This window comes from Nylanderia fulva, unplaced genomic scaffold (genome assembly GCF_048542155.1).
Source record: "Nylanderia fulva isolate GAGA-0341 unplaced genomic scaffold, ASM4854215v1 Scaffold5, whole genome shotgun sequence".
NCBI lineage: Eukaryota > Metazoa > Arthropoda > Insecta > Hymenoptera > Formicidae > Nylanderia > Nylanderia fulva.
In genome coordinates this window covers 6097501-6109908 of record NW_028190587.1, presented here as the reverse complement: position 1 = coordinate 6109908, position 12408 = coordinate 6097501, and the positions used below count along the sequence as shown (strand labels likewise).

Sequence of the window (12408 nt, the reverse complement as noted above, 5' to 3'; positions counted from 1 at the left end):
ATTCGGGAGTGCCGTTAAAAGTATCGCGCGTACAAGTGCGGGAGTGCCGTTAAAAAATCGCGTATACGAGTGCGGGAGTGCCGTTAAAAATATCGCGCGTGTTAATCAACAGATTTTTTTGACAACCCTGACAACCTGAGAAGAGGAGGAAGCTTAGGAGAGGCATCAGGTACTTGCGGTGCAATCCTAAGGTGTGTATCGTTATTTATTAATTATATTAATTATTATAATTCACATTAATTCAGTTCACTTATTTGCACAATTTAAATAAGAGAAACTCAGAGGTATTATACATATAAATATTTATATAAATTTTATAAAAGTTTTCTACTTCAAGAAATTTTTTTTAATTTATAAAACTATTTTATTATATATTTATATATATTTTATTATTTTGTTATGCACCAAGTATAAAGTTTGCATCTAATAATTTTTTTAAGTAATAAATAATTAATTTGAATTGTTATAATTTGGATTTTATATTCGTATGTTACAGACAACGTAGTTTTAACATCAACTACTCAGTTGTTCTGCATCGGTGTCGGTGAGTGAGATAAATTTTTATTTAATTTTGGGGTAACGAATTTATGGATCATAGTTGTAGATTTTAGATTATAGATAGATTCGTTGCCTTAAACTGGATAGACTAGAATAAATTAGATCATCTTACTTAAACCATGTGTAATAAAGTTATGTTACGAAATATCATTTTCGAAAATTAATTATAAACGCTCCCGTATATACGCTCATCCGTGCTATGTGCGTAAGTAATTACCGTCGAACAATAAAATATATAAAAAATGTTTTTGTATAATTCTTATTTATGTTTTCTATGTATTTATAACTGCGTATTGTGTATATTTAGATTTAAAAAAAAATTTTTAAATATAATTAATAAGAATTTTTTAAATATACCCCCTGCTTTCTTATTATTTCTTTAATATTTAATTTCTTCTATAAAAATTAAAAACAATTATATTTTATAATAAAATTATTTTTTAATTGAATCTTGCGAATACCAATGTCGCAATATTTGGCATAAACAAATTTTATATCTTACGTTAAATGAATCATAAGATAAGATTATGTGTACGTGTTCCAGATAAGTTATAATTTTTACAATAAAATCTTTAATACGTTAAAATAAATAATAAAATAAGATTATGTGATGACGTATTTCTGATAAGTTAATATAAATTGTTCATGTAGCAGCATAATTCTCACAGTCGGTGTAGTCTTTTCGTTGTAATAATATCTGTGTAACAAACTGTTCTTTTATTGCAATAGAAAGCAAAATATAACATCTTTGAATATGATTATCAATCCGCTTAACGTTGTTAGACTTTTATTGGTGTCAATAAATTCAATATATTTAACAGAAACGCCAGTAACTGAAGCAGAAGTGGAATTAAAGGAAAACATTAAAAAAATATTACTGGATAGCGTTTTTCATTATAATGGGGTGGAAGTAACGGAAGAAATATATCTCGATTATGAAGAACCTTATAAATTACATAGTTTTGAAATAATTGAAGATGACGAAGAAGCATGGCATGAAGATAGTTTAAATTCTCATCCTCATTGTTCAAATGATGATACAAATTTTGATAGTTCTTATAAAAGACGAGCTGTTGAGTATTGGCGATTTCGGGACACTGATGAAAACAGTAATGACAGAAAAAGGAATCGTCCTCTAAGAGTAGTACAAAATAAATTTAGAAGAGTTTCATCTGAACGTCAGTTAAGGCGATGGGAAGAACAAATACAATCAGGTGGAAGTCGTACAGAAAAATTATCTTACATCTCCAAATTTACACATGATAAATTTACTGCAGCTGTCGAATCAGGATTCATGGTTCATGATATTGATTTAAAAAGATGGGCTTTACAAGCTCAAGAAGAAATAGGAAATTTAAATCCTATATTTAAAGCATCTCACAGTTGGATAGCAAGATTTAAGAAGTCTCACCGAATTGTTTCAAGAAAAGTTACGAAGTTTGTCACTAGAAGAACATTAGAAGATTCTGCTGATTTGCAAAAATCAGCTGATGATTTTCTGGAAACAGTAAAACCTCTTATTGAACAGTTTGGATCTGAAAATATTTACAATTCAGATCAAAGTGGTTTCCAATTGGAACTTCACTCTGGAAGATCATTGTCTAACCAGGGAGAAAAGAAAGTAGAACGTGTCGTGCAATCCATATCATCAACAACCCATTCATATACGATACAACCAATAATATCCTGTAATGGCAATTTGTTGTCCCCTTTATTTATTGTATTAAAAGAAGCTAATGGTAAATTTGGACCAAGAGTACAAGAAAATTTATTTAAAGCAGAAAATGTTATTGTAAAAGCATCGAAATCTGGTAAAATGACATCAGGTATTTTCCTTTTATAATTACTTTTTTTAACAACCTTATTTTATTTAACAATTTAATAAGAGTCATAAAAAAACTATTAAATTAACATTTATATTTTGTACAGATCATTTTAAAATGTGGTTAGAAGAAGCTTATTTCGCAAACATTGGTCCTAATAGCGTTCTTCTTATCGATTCATGGACTGGACATTGCCCCAATATGATTTCGGATTTAACACCTCCTGGAACACATATTACTACTATGATAATACCGAAAGGAACTACAGGGAAAATACAACCATTAGATGTTTATGGATTCAGAATTTGGAAAAATTTTGCTAAAAGATTTTCAGATGCGGTTTTACTGTTGGAAAGTATATAAACTTACATGAACGAAATAATATAATAAAATTGCAATCTTTGATACATAATCAATTGTCATCCCCACGATATCAAAACTTATTTAAATATTCGTGGTTTAAAAGTGGTTATACGAATGAAAGACCAGACGAATTCGAAAATCCAGTACACTTTAGTTTAGACGAAACTTTAACAAAATGTGATATCGAAGGTTGCAATAATATAGCTGTAGTAAGATGTTCTTGGTGCAAGAAGTCATTATGTTTGAAACATTTTTTTGTCGAATATCATTATTGTAATGTGTTATAATGAGTGAATAATATAAAATGCAAATACATTTTAACAAAAATTCGATGCGTAAAATATACGCGAATACAAGTCGGGATGCACTTAAAAATCGAATAACAGTCAATAGTTAAAAAATCCGTGTTGTTATATAATTTTTGACGTAACCGATTGGACTTTTGATATACCTATGTCTTCAATATACATAATTAAAGCATATTACATATAAGTATAAATTAAAGTATTAATCAAAGAAAGATATATCAAATTTTAATTTAGATTTTTCTTGTTTATTTTATTTAAAGAGCGCACATTTGATTTTATTAATTGTACATATAGTAACAACTGTGTTATATAAATAACTTATTCTTTTAACAAACGTTGATTATCCTAATTTTTTTTGTAGTTTATCCATCTATGTAGTGTGACATATAAAAAGACTTTACTTTGATTGATGCAAGTCGACCAAATTATCAATCAATTAAATAGTGTATATAATATGAACGTTTTTAATGAATTTTATTTTAGTCTAAATTTATTACAAATTTTATTATAAATAATTATATATATATATATTTATTTATATTAAAAAATATATAAATAAAATAATTTTGATTGATGTTTAACAAACGATCGTGATTTCTTACGTAAAATTCGTTCATGCACCGGCGATAATAATTAGCCGGAAACGGAAAGAATTTCTCTCCTTCATTGATATCTCTGATAGAAATCACAGTTACATCTCTAATTAGATGTAACCAGAATGATTGTGGCCAATAAAGGTAAGTTCACTGGCCTGAAAAAGAGTTGATTTAATCGTGTAACAACTCTATTGTAAAATACAGATAAATAACGTAAATGAGATATATTCGATCTCAGATCTAAAAAATTTAATATTTATTATTAAAATACATTAATATTAAAATATAAAATATATTAATATAAAATATAATAACTAATATTATAGAAAAATTATTATATAAAATTATTCCATATATCAATAAAAAGTTATGCTTGCGCAAATAAAGTTGCAAATTCATAAGATGAGATATAGCTTCTTAATCAATATTTCGTATAACGTTTAAAGAATTCATACTTTAATTTTGCGAAATATAAATTTAATTTAAATGCAAATTTGATAAGACCCCATACCCTACACTTTATGTTGAATTGTTACGATTGATTATACACACGCCCGCGCACATATACACGTACATCATCATCCTGGTTCGACTCGAGCTTCTTTCCGAGCTTGCAATAACTGCAACCCGCGCTTTACGGAACCGGTTGTAACTTTGTCGGTTAACTCACCTACCGTCAAACTTCTCTATAACTTCCCCTGTGAAACGAGTGCGCTTCGCGAGTGCAAAACGTATTTTAAGTGTATTTAAATATACGAATGCGAGCGCGTACTTAGTTTGAATTAAAAATCCCATAACTACAATGAACAACGGAAATATGCTTCTCGGACGCAGCTCTTGTTAATTTCTCTCTTCGTGATAATTTTATTTCCTCGCTTTCCTTCGAAGGAAGGATAAGAATATCCTCTGAACTTAGACTAACTTAAGCTTCTTTGATGAGTGCGACTCGACAACCATGTCACTGAAAAATTAATTGTTGACTTTACCAAACCTTTTAACTAAATATTATTTTGTTAATTGAACATATAAAAATATTTAAATTAAATATAACATATTAAATCTAATAAATACTAATGTATGTTCAATGAACAAAATAGTAATTTAGTTAAAGGTTTAGTCAAGTTAACAAAATTTTTTGAGTGTAAATTGTGAAGTTCTAATGAACCAAACGAGGAACATCCGCAAAATCATTTGACTGACATAAATCAACAACAGTGATAAGAGCGAAAACTTATTTGGGGGATATATAGGAGTAAGAAGAATCGTTGGAAAGAGGTGATATGTGGTATGTCAAGAAAGCTTAAGAAACAGAACCCTCGTAAACGCGGGATTCTCGCATCATATCATAAAGTACTTCTCTATTCGCGTAAAATTAAGAACAAGTGGATGATAACAAGCTATGTTAAACTTTCTCTTTTTTAAAACTGAGAGAGTAATTTTATCCTGATAAGTATCTTGTTAATATATACACTTTGTAAGCTACTACTGTGAATAATTTCAAGATTATTTCTTATATGAGATTCGTTCTTAAAATTGCCTGTGTATATTCATATATACGCTTTCTCTGTCTTCTTCTCTTGCAAGTCCCGTCTTATATTAAAAATTTATATTTTAATTAATGCTATGTTATAAAATATGATTTAAATGTTTAAAAATTGCAACTTTTACACAGCTGTTTCTACAAAATTAAAATGAGTTTATTTTTAGGTAAAGTTCAGATAAAATTTATTCATCTCATCAATCTTTATTATTGAACAACTAGATGAAATAATCAAATAAGCGCATGTGTCTCGGAGCGAAGATCCAGTATTTTGCATTAAAAAATAATTTTCAATTTTAAGAATTGTATGACTCTCGTCACTCAATAATAATATTTTATTAATTTTTTTTATAAATAATATAATAATTTTTGGTTGATTAAATTTTAATAATTTTTTACATTAAATAATAAATTTCTAATCGGATGAGATTGATAATGTCTGGATGTAATATCTTTTTTAGATTTAATCTCGCTATATTTAACCGCGAAAAGTTACACAACTTCTGATACAATTTTTTGTACTCAATATAAATATATATATATAGAACAAGATAACTTCTCTGGACCTCATATATATTGTATATATGTAACTTGGAAATCTAAACGAAAAGAAGAATCAAAGTAATCAATATCGGCAAAGGTACGAATTAACGGAGTTTGCGATAACAGTCGAAAATGAATGACGGCGGATTCTCACGTCACAGAACGATCTCTTTATTAACAATATTTCTGATCGACCTATCATCCCTCGTCGAGTTCTTATTGACCAGTATTTCCATCACGATCCGCTTTATCCACCCACGCACATGTGAGGGATTATGCTTCTTAACCGATTTTCCTCGCTCCTTCTCGTTATCGCCAGATTTCGCGACACGTGTAAGCTTGCGTCATTTTCTCCATTTAAAAGTTAAAGTATCGAAGGATATTTAAACGTTTGTCCGATCGTAAGTTCGGTGCTTATATACTCTGTTTAAAGTTTTTCCAAGTTGATATCTACTCGACCTACATCGTAATCGTTCGACCACTGGACGTGCAAAATAATCGGCGAATAAATCGTAGTCGGAGCTCAATATAAAGGTTGTTTCATTTATCAGATTGATATATGTAAAAGAGACGAGTGGACTCGGGGGAGGAAATTTGAATAATAGGATTACAGTCAAAGCTGTTGCTATATGTATATTACAGTATCTCCTCGGTTGACAATAAAAATCAGGTGTATAATTAAAAAAATAGGTAAAGTCCTACAATTTTTTACACGATCAATTATAGTATAATATAATAATCTTGATATTTCTATGTGAAATTCGGTCGTGCGTATCTAATCTCTTGATGAATGATTTATTGTGATAATATTTGATTTTGATCAGCTCGTTATTGCAAGCATCGTTCGCCAAGAATTATAGGATCTCCGCAATTTCCGTATTCAGCAGCATAAGAGCGAACATCCCCCGTTACAGAAGAATAATAATGAAATATACATATTTTTAAACGAATATAATAATACACGGTTCTTGACTTTTAACAAGCCCGCGTGCAAAAGAAGAATGTAGATATGCATTTGGCAAACGATTGAAATTAAGAGTCAATTAAAATTCGCATTGTTTTGCGATTTATTGGTATTATTAGAGATAAAGGAAAAACAATCCTTCCGCATCGAGTTAAACGATTATCGCTTAGCGTTTTTACCCAGCAAAGGCGCGATCGTGCGAGCGCGAGGGGATCCATGAAAGAAAGATCCACGAGCCAGCATCCGCGAGTATAGAAGGGTAACTGGAGGGGTTGGACTCGAGGAGGGATTGGCTACAACTGGTTGCAATTGAGGCTGCGTCGGAGGATGCCTTCGGTATATATACTCCTGTCGGCGGCTCAGCAGCCGATCCGAACTACTGAAACGTTCGCTAGTACATCAGAAAGAACATACATCGAATAGGTGACGAAGAGATCGCCAGGTGTCAGTGAGACCGACTTAGAATTCCCCTCGAGTGCGAGCTAATATTCGTCCACGATCGCGATTCGTTAGTCGAGCGTGGCGGAGATTTGTTTGTCGATCGGTGAGTATGTGTGGAGTTCCTTGACTTGATTCATTCGAAAGGGTGCGTGGAATTCTTTCATTTATAAATTGATTTCGGAAATTTTTCATCATTAATATTTTTTATTTTTATGTTTGTTAACTACTTTTTTTATTTTTCGTACAATTGTGATGCCAAATATAATTTTGTTTTAATATGTTTAAAAAAGGTAAATTTAATTACACTGAAAAAAATTTGTTTAAAAATTAAATTACTATTTTTTTAATTGAACATATATTAGTTTAAGTCGAATATACATTTTGTTAGATTTAATATGTTGTTATATTTAATTTAAATATTTTTATATGTTCAATTACCGAAATAATATTTAGTTGAAAGATTTAGTTGAGATAACAAATTTTTTTTCAGTGTACATGAAGCAGAAAATAATTGTTTTTAATATTACAATTATATATAGGCTCTTTTCATCATAATCAAATTATAGCAATTTCTATGCATTTTTTTACTACGATAATATTTGATGTGATTTACGATATATTATTTTATCATTTTTGAAATCGCAGTTACAAATGTAAATCGAATAAATAATATGGTATATAATTTAATATTATGCATTATATTTGATCAATCAAATTTTGAAATTAATGCATCACTAATTAACTCTGCGATAAATACTATTTTATCAACAAATGTATGCAAATTTTCATACTTTATTACTTTATTATCTTTAGCATTTTTAATATATTAATTTATATATGGTTAATTATCTTAAAATTACACAGTACATTTTTATAATGTACTTAATAAGGAATTTGTATCGCGCGATATTGCTTTTGGTATTAGTAATATTTTTTTAAAAAGCAATTTGCATATGATTTGGCAAATAAAAATTTTTACATTACAGTAAAATAATTTTGTATATAGACACTGAAAAAAATTATTAATTTGACTAAACCTTTCAACTAAATATTATTTTATTAATTAAACGTGTAAAAATATTTAAATTAAATTAACATATTAAATCTAACAAAACGTAAATTTTACTTAAATATTAATATATGTTCAATTAATAAAATAGTAATTTAGTTGAAAGGTCTAGTCAAGGTAACATTTTTTTCAGTGTACTGAAATTATTACTAGCCAAAATCTTAATAGCCAATTGATTTTATTATAAAATATTGTTCTAAATGTAAAAAATTTGTGATAAATGATACCACAATCAAAAATATACATATTTTATCAGATGTGGTAATCAGTCATTGTGCGATGAGCATGTCATCATCACAGAAGAACGCGTCTGAAAATCGACTTTCGTGATTGATTCGATAGCTTCGTTATCGCTGTAATCGGTCGTGCTTGCTTTACTCACTCCATTCTGACTTGGACTGTATAATTGCGTGTATTAGGACGCGACACAATGAAGTTTACCATATTTAGCGAAACGGCCTTTCGTCCCCTTGTCATTTCGCGTTTCGTTCGTGGCGCGCTTATTTTTCAACGAATTTATTCCGACGCCTATATGTCGCCTGTTTATCAGCAAATTAAAATCGTTCCTGGTTCCTCATTATTCATAGCCTAAAGAATTACATTTTGTTTTGGCGGTTTATAATTAAAGTGACGAAAATAATTTCTCCGGACTAAAAGGAGAAGAGATTTATTTAGGGAAATTCCAAAATTAACGTTTTGTAATTATATCAAAAAATATAAAAAATACGTTTTAATGATACATTTCGATAACGTATATTATGTCATTTTAATATACTTTCTCATAAATACCAATTCTTTATCTCTGAGGTGTCCGAATCTATTTTTTGTAAGAAATTTTCATATTATTATTTTATCAAAATAAATTCTAAAATACATCTATTTGAACATTGTTTTTTAATATTGTTAAAATAGCCGATTTTATTCCGCAATATATATTGCATTTTTTAATATGAAAATGTGATATAATATACATGGTAGGATTTCGTCGACTATTTAAACCGAGATTTTCGCGCCGGATATCTCTGAGGTGTCCGAATCTATTTTTTGTAAGAAATTTTCATATTATTTTTTTATCAAAATAAATTTTAAAATACATCTATTATTGAACATATTTTAATATTGTTAAAATAGCCGATTTTATTCCGCAATATTGTATTTTTTAATATGAAAATGTGGTATAATATACATGGTGGGATTTCGTCGACTATTTAAACCGAGATTTTCGCGCCGGATATCTTACGCGACGCCTTAAAGTCTAACAACGTATTCTTTTAGCCTTTTAGCTGCTATAAGGTGAAAAGATGGCCGATTCGGCATTCTCCAACTTTATGAAAAATGCCAAGCGCGTTGGACGTGATGAACTTAAACGTTCGCGACGCTTGTTGGTGGGCAATATTGTCACTTTAGATCCCCGTAAAGGTCACGTAATTAATTTCCGAGAATCGTGAGATCGAGCCAGCAATAGATCGTCTTTATGGTTTATCGAGTTCGCGAGTTTTCAAAGAATCGCGCTTTCATTATTTATTGGCGAAATAATTTGATACACACGATTGAGAGAATCATATGCATACAATTCTAGTTTTTTATCCGATTTCTCGTTTGATATGTCAAAAATATTTTCCGCCGAGATAATTACATATACATCTAGAAAATACATTTGATTTAATTAGAATATATTCTTGAAAAGTTGAAGATTAAAATTGGACGAGTAATAACTATAATTACACTCATCCATAACATCGTGACATTTTCTATGGTAGTGCGAATTTTCGATGCATCATTATGCTGCCAGCGTTAATCTGTCGTTATCTAAACATTATAGTCGCCTTCAGTGGACTAATAAAATTTGATACGATATCGTAAAAGATTGGATTAATCACGCATTAACTCGAAAAAATAATCTCGCCTCTCCAATCCGTGCGATCGTTATTATTCCATCGAAAGGAACCGTAATATATCTTATATAGATCCATCGAAGAAAAATCAATAGGCTCATATATCTTTAATTATACAGCTCGCAAAATGTAATAATTATATCGCATAAAAAAAGAGACAAAATTTGTTGAAAAGATAGAATGCGAATTCGAAGTTTCTTCGCATTGCATCGAAATTACGTTGCAAAATTCAATGACGTAATTCTAGATATAGATCGCGTGAATACAGTTTTACTCTCTCGAGTACTTGGTGCATTTCTGATGCAGTTAACAATGAATGCAACGCGTTCCCGAGACACCGCGTCTGGGATCATTATCGTATTTGGCACCGTAATTTAATTTCGCTACGCTATTTTTATCCTGGGAGAAGCGAAAAGTCGTAATTGTAAACGTGGCAGAGAGCGACGATATCAAAACGAGCGCATACCTATGCGCGGTTCATTGTATAAGACGAAGTCTGCATTCACTCGCGCTCCGTATAACTGACGATGTAGTCTTACGGTAGTAACAATGTCGGCCAACAATGATATTTTCATTGAGTTGCACGTGCCGGCACGGCCTACACTACTAAACATTAAGCGCGAAAATCGTTATCAGCGCCTTCAACACTTGCGATCTCTTCGAGTTGAGTACGTTTCATTTCGGCACGTTTCTACGTCTCATGGACCTTGTTTTATCTGCATTATTATACGGTTATGTGTGCGATACAAATTTTCCTTTCTTCACACATGCTTTCGCTCTAACATTTTTTTTTTTTTAATAAAAAATATTTATTGCACGTATTTATTTTTTAAATTTGTTTTATTATTTATTTTAACGAGGAATGATTTATATTTCGATTATTGCATTCTCAATGATTAGTGAAATTTGTTAAAAGGAACCGACAGTCTTTGATTAAATTTATCGATACAAATTTTCCTTTTTTCACACATGCTTTCGCTCTAACATTTTTTTTTAATAAAAAATATTTATTGCACGTATTTATTTTTTAAATTTGTTTTATTATCTATTTTAACGAGGAATGATTTATATTTCGATTATTTCATTCTCAATAATTAGTGAAATTTGTTAAAAGGAACCGACAGTCTTTGATTAAATTTATCGATACAAATTTTCCTTTTTTCACACATGCTTTCGCTCTAACATTTTTTTTTAATAAAAAATATTTATTGCACGTATTTATTTTTTAAATTCATTGGCATTTTTAATTAAAACTTACAAGCACAACATCAAAGAAACATACATACAAAAAAGACAATATTGTTAATTATTAAATAAATTATATTTATATGATATAATACATTCATATGTAGTTCCATTATATTATAAATTTATTTTTTATTTCATCAAATATCTCGATTGTCATCAGAATTGTGCGTGTGATTACTTAAAACGAATTACCTATTTTATACTATATTTTGAGAAATTTTAAGAATAAGAATGTCTATATAAATACATGTGAGAGGATATGTTAGACATCAATATTTTGTACTTAATATAAAATATATCAAAATCTTTCGCGCTTCAATAGATGCCGCAATTTATAATATCTCGCACTTTTCTTTCGCGCGTCAATTCAGAATTTATCGTTCTGTATTCGAAAGATATGAAAATATGCGAAGCATATGGAATTGCAGCTATTTATCCGGTAACAATAAAAATAAAAATTCTTTCAATCCTTTAAAAAATGGAGCGCACGATTCTCATCCCTTTAGTTCAAAGTTTACCGAGATACTTCTAAAAATACGGTTCTCCGTGTTCTTCAAAAATAAAGTATTATACGTTTGATCGACGACGTATTCCTATATCACAAAGCGCTCAAGAAATGCGCTGAAATTTCAGAACGTGTAATACAACAAAAAACTTTGAGAAAATAGAAAATATTCGTTCTATAATAGTTTTCTAAATCTAAATTGCGTCCTGGAGGTATTTAATTTCAAAGCATAATTCACGGCGCACAACCGCAACTTATTGAACACATTTTTTCACAAAAAATCAAGAAAATCGAAAAGATCAAGAAGCATGTGTCATGCATTAATTTATTGATGATGTTTGGACTTCTCGAATTAGTTTTGTATATCTCTTATATTTATTACGGCAATAATGCTCGATCATGTCATGTGATATGGGAAAGTTTCGGTATACTTTCGAAGATGGAATATTAAGTATACAAAATGAGACTTATAATTTGCCGATCAACTATACTTTGACAGTTGGTTTCACACGATTCGGTATTCTTCATCGAGTCCGTCTATTGATAAAGTTGTCG

At 29.7% G+C, this 12408-nt stretch overlaps 2 protein-coding genes across 3 annotated transcripts in view; both read left to right on the top strand.

The window, feature by feature from the left end:
• Positions 1-172: 172 nt before the first annotated feature.
• The window catches only part of NPF (neuropeptide F), a 15669-nt gene continuing 3433 nt past the window's right edge, over positions 173-12408 (top strand). The window contains exons 1-2 of one of the 2 annotated variants that reach the window (XM_029316618.2): positions 173-191; positions 497-544. The gene's annotated coding sequence lies outside the window, so the exon portion shown is untranslated. Of the gene's footprint in view, positions 192-496; positions 545-7060; positions 7240-12408 lie in introns of those variants that run through there. The other variant, XM_029316616.2, reaches the window with a different exon arrangement.
• LOC146721345 (uncharacterized) lies at positions 1089-2997 on the top strand. The gene is made up of 2 exons (XM_085486995.1): positions 1089-2384; positions 2488-2997. Exons 1-2 carry the CDS (start codon positions 1313-1315, stop codon positions 2742-2744), a joined length of 1329 nt encoding a protein of 442 aa, XP_085343121.1. The 5' UTR covers positions 1089-1312; the 3' UTR covers positions 2745-2997.

Coding starts and splice junctions, on each gene's coding strand:
- LOC146721345 (XM_085486995.1), top strand. CDS start 1,313: ATGATTATCAATCCGCTTAACGTTGTTAGACTTTTATTGGTGTCAATA. Junction 2,385..2,487: donor ATCTGGTAAAATGACATCAG/GTATTTTCCTTT, acceptor TATTTTGTACAG/ATCATTTTAAAATGTGGTTA.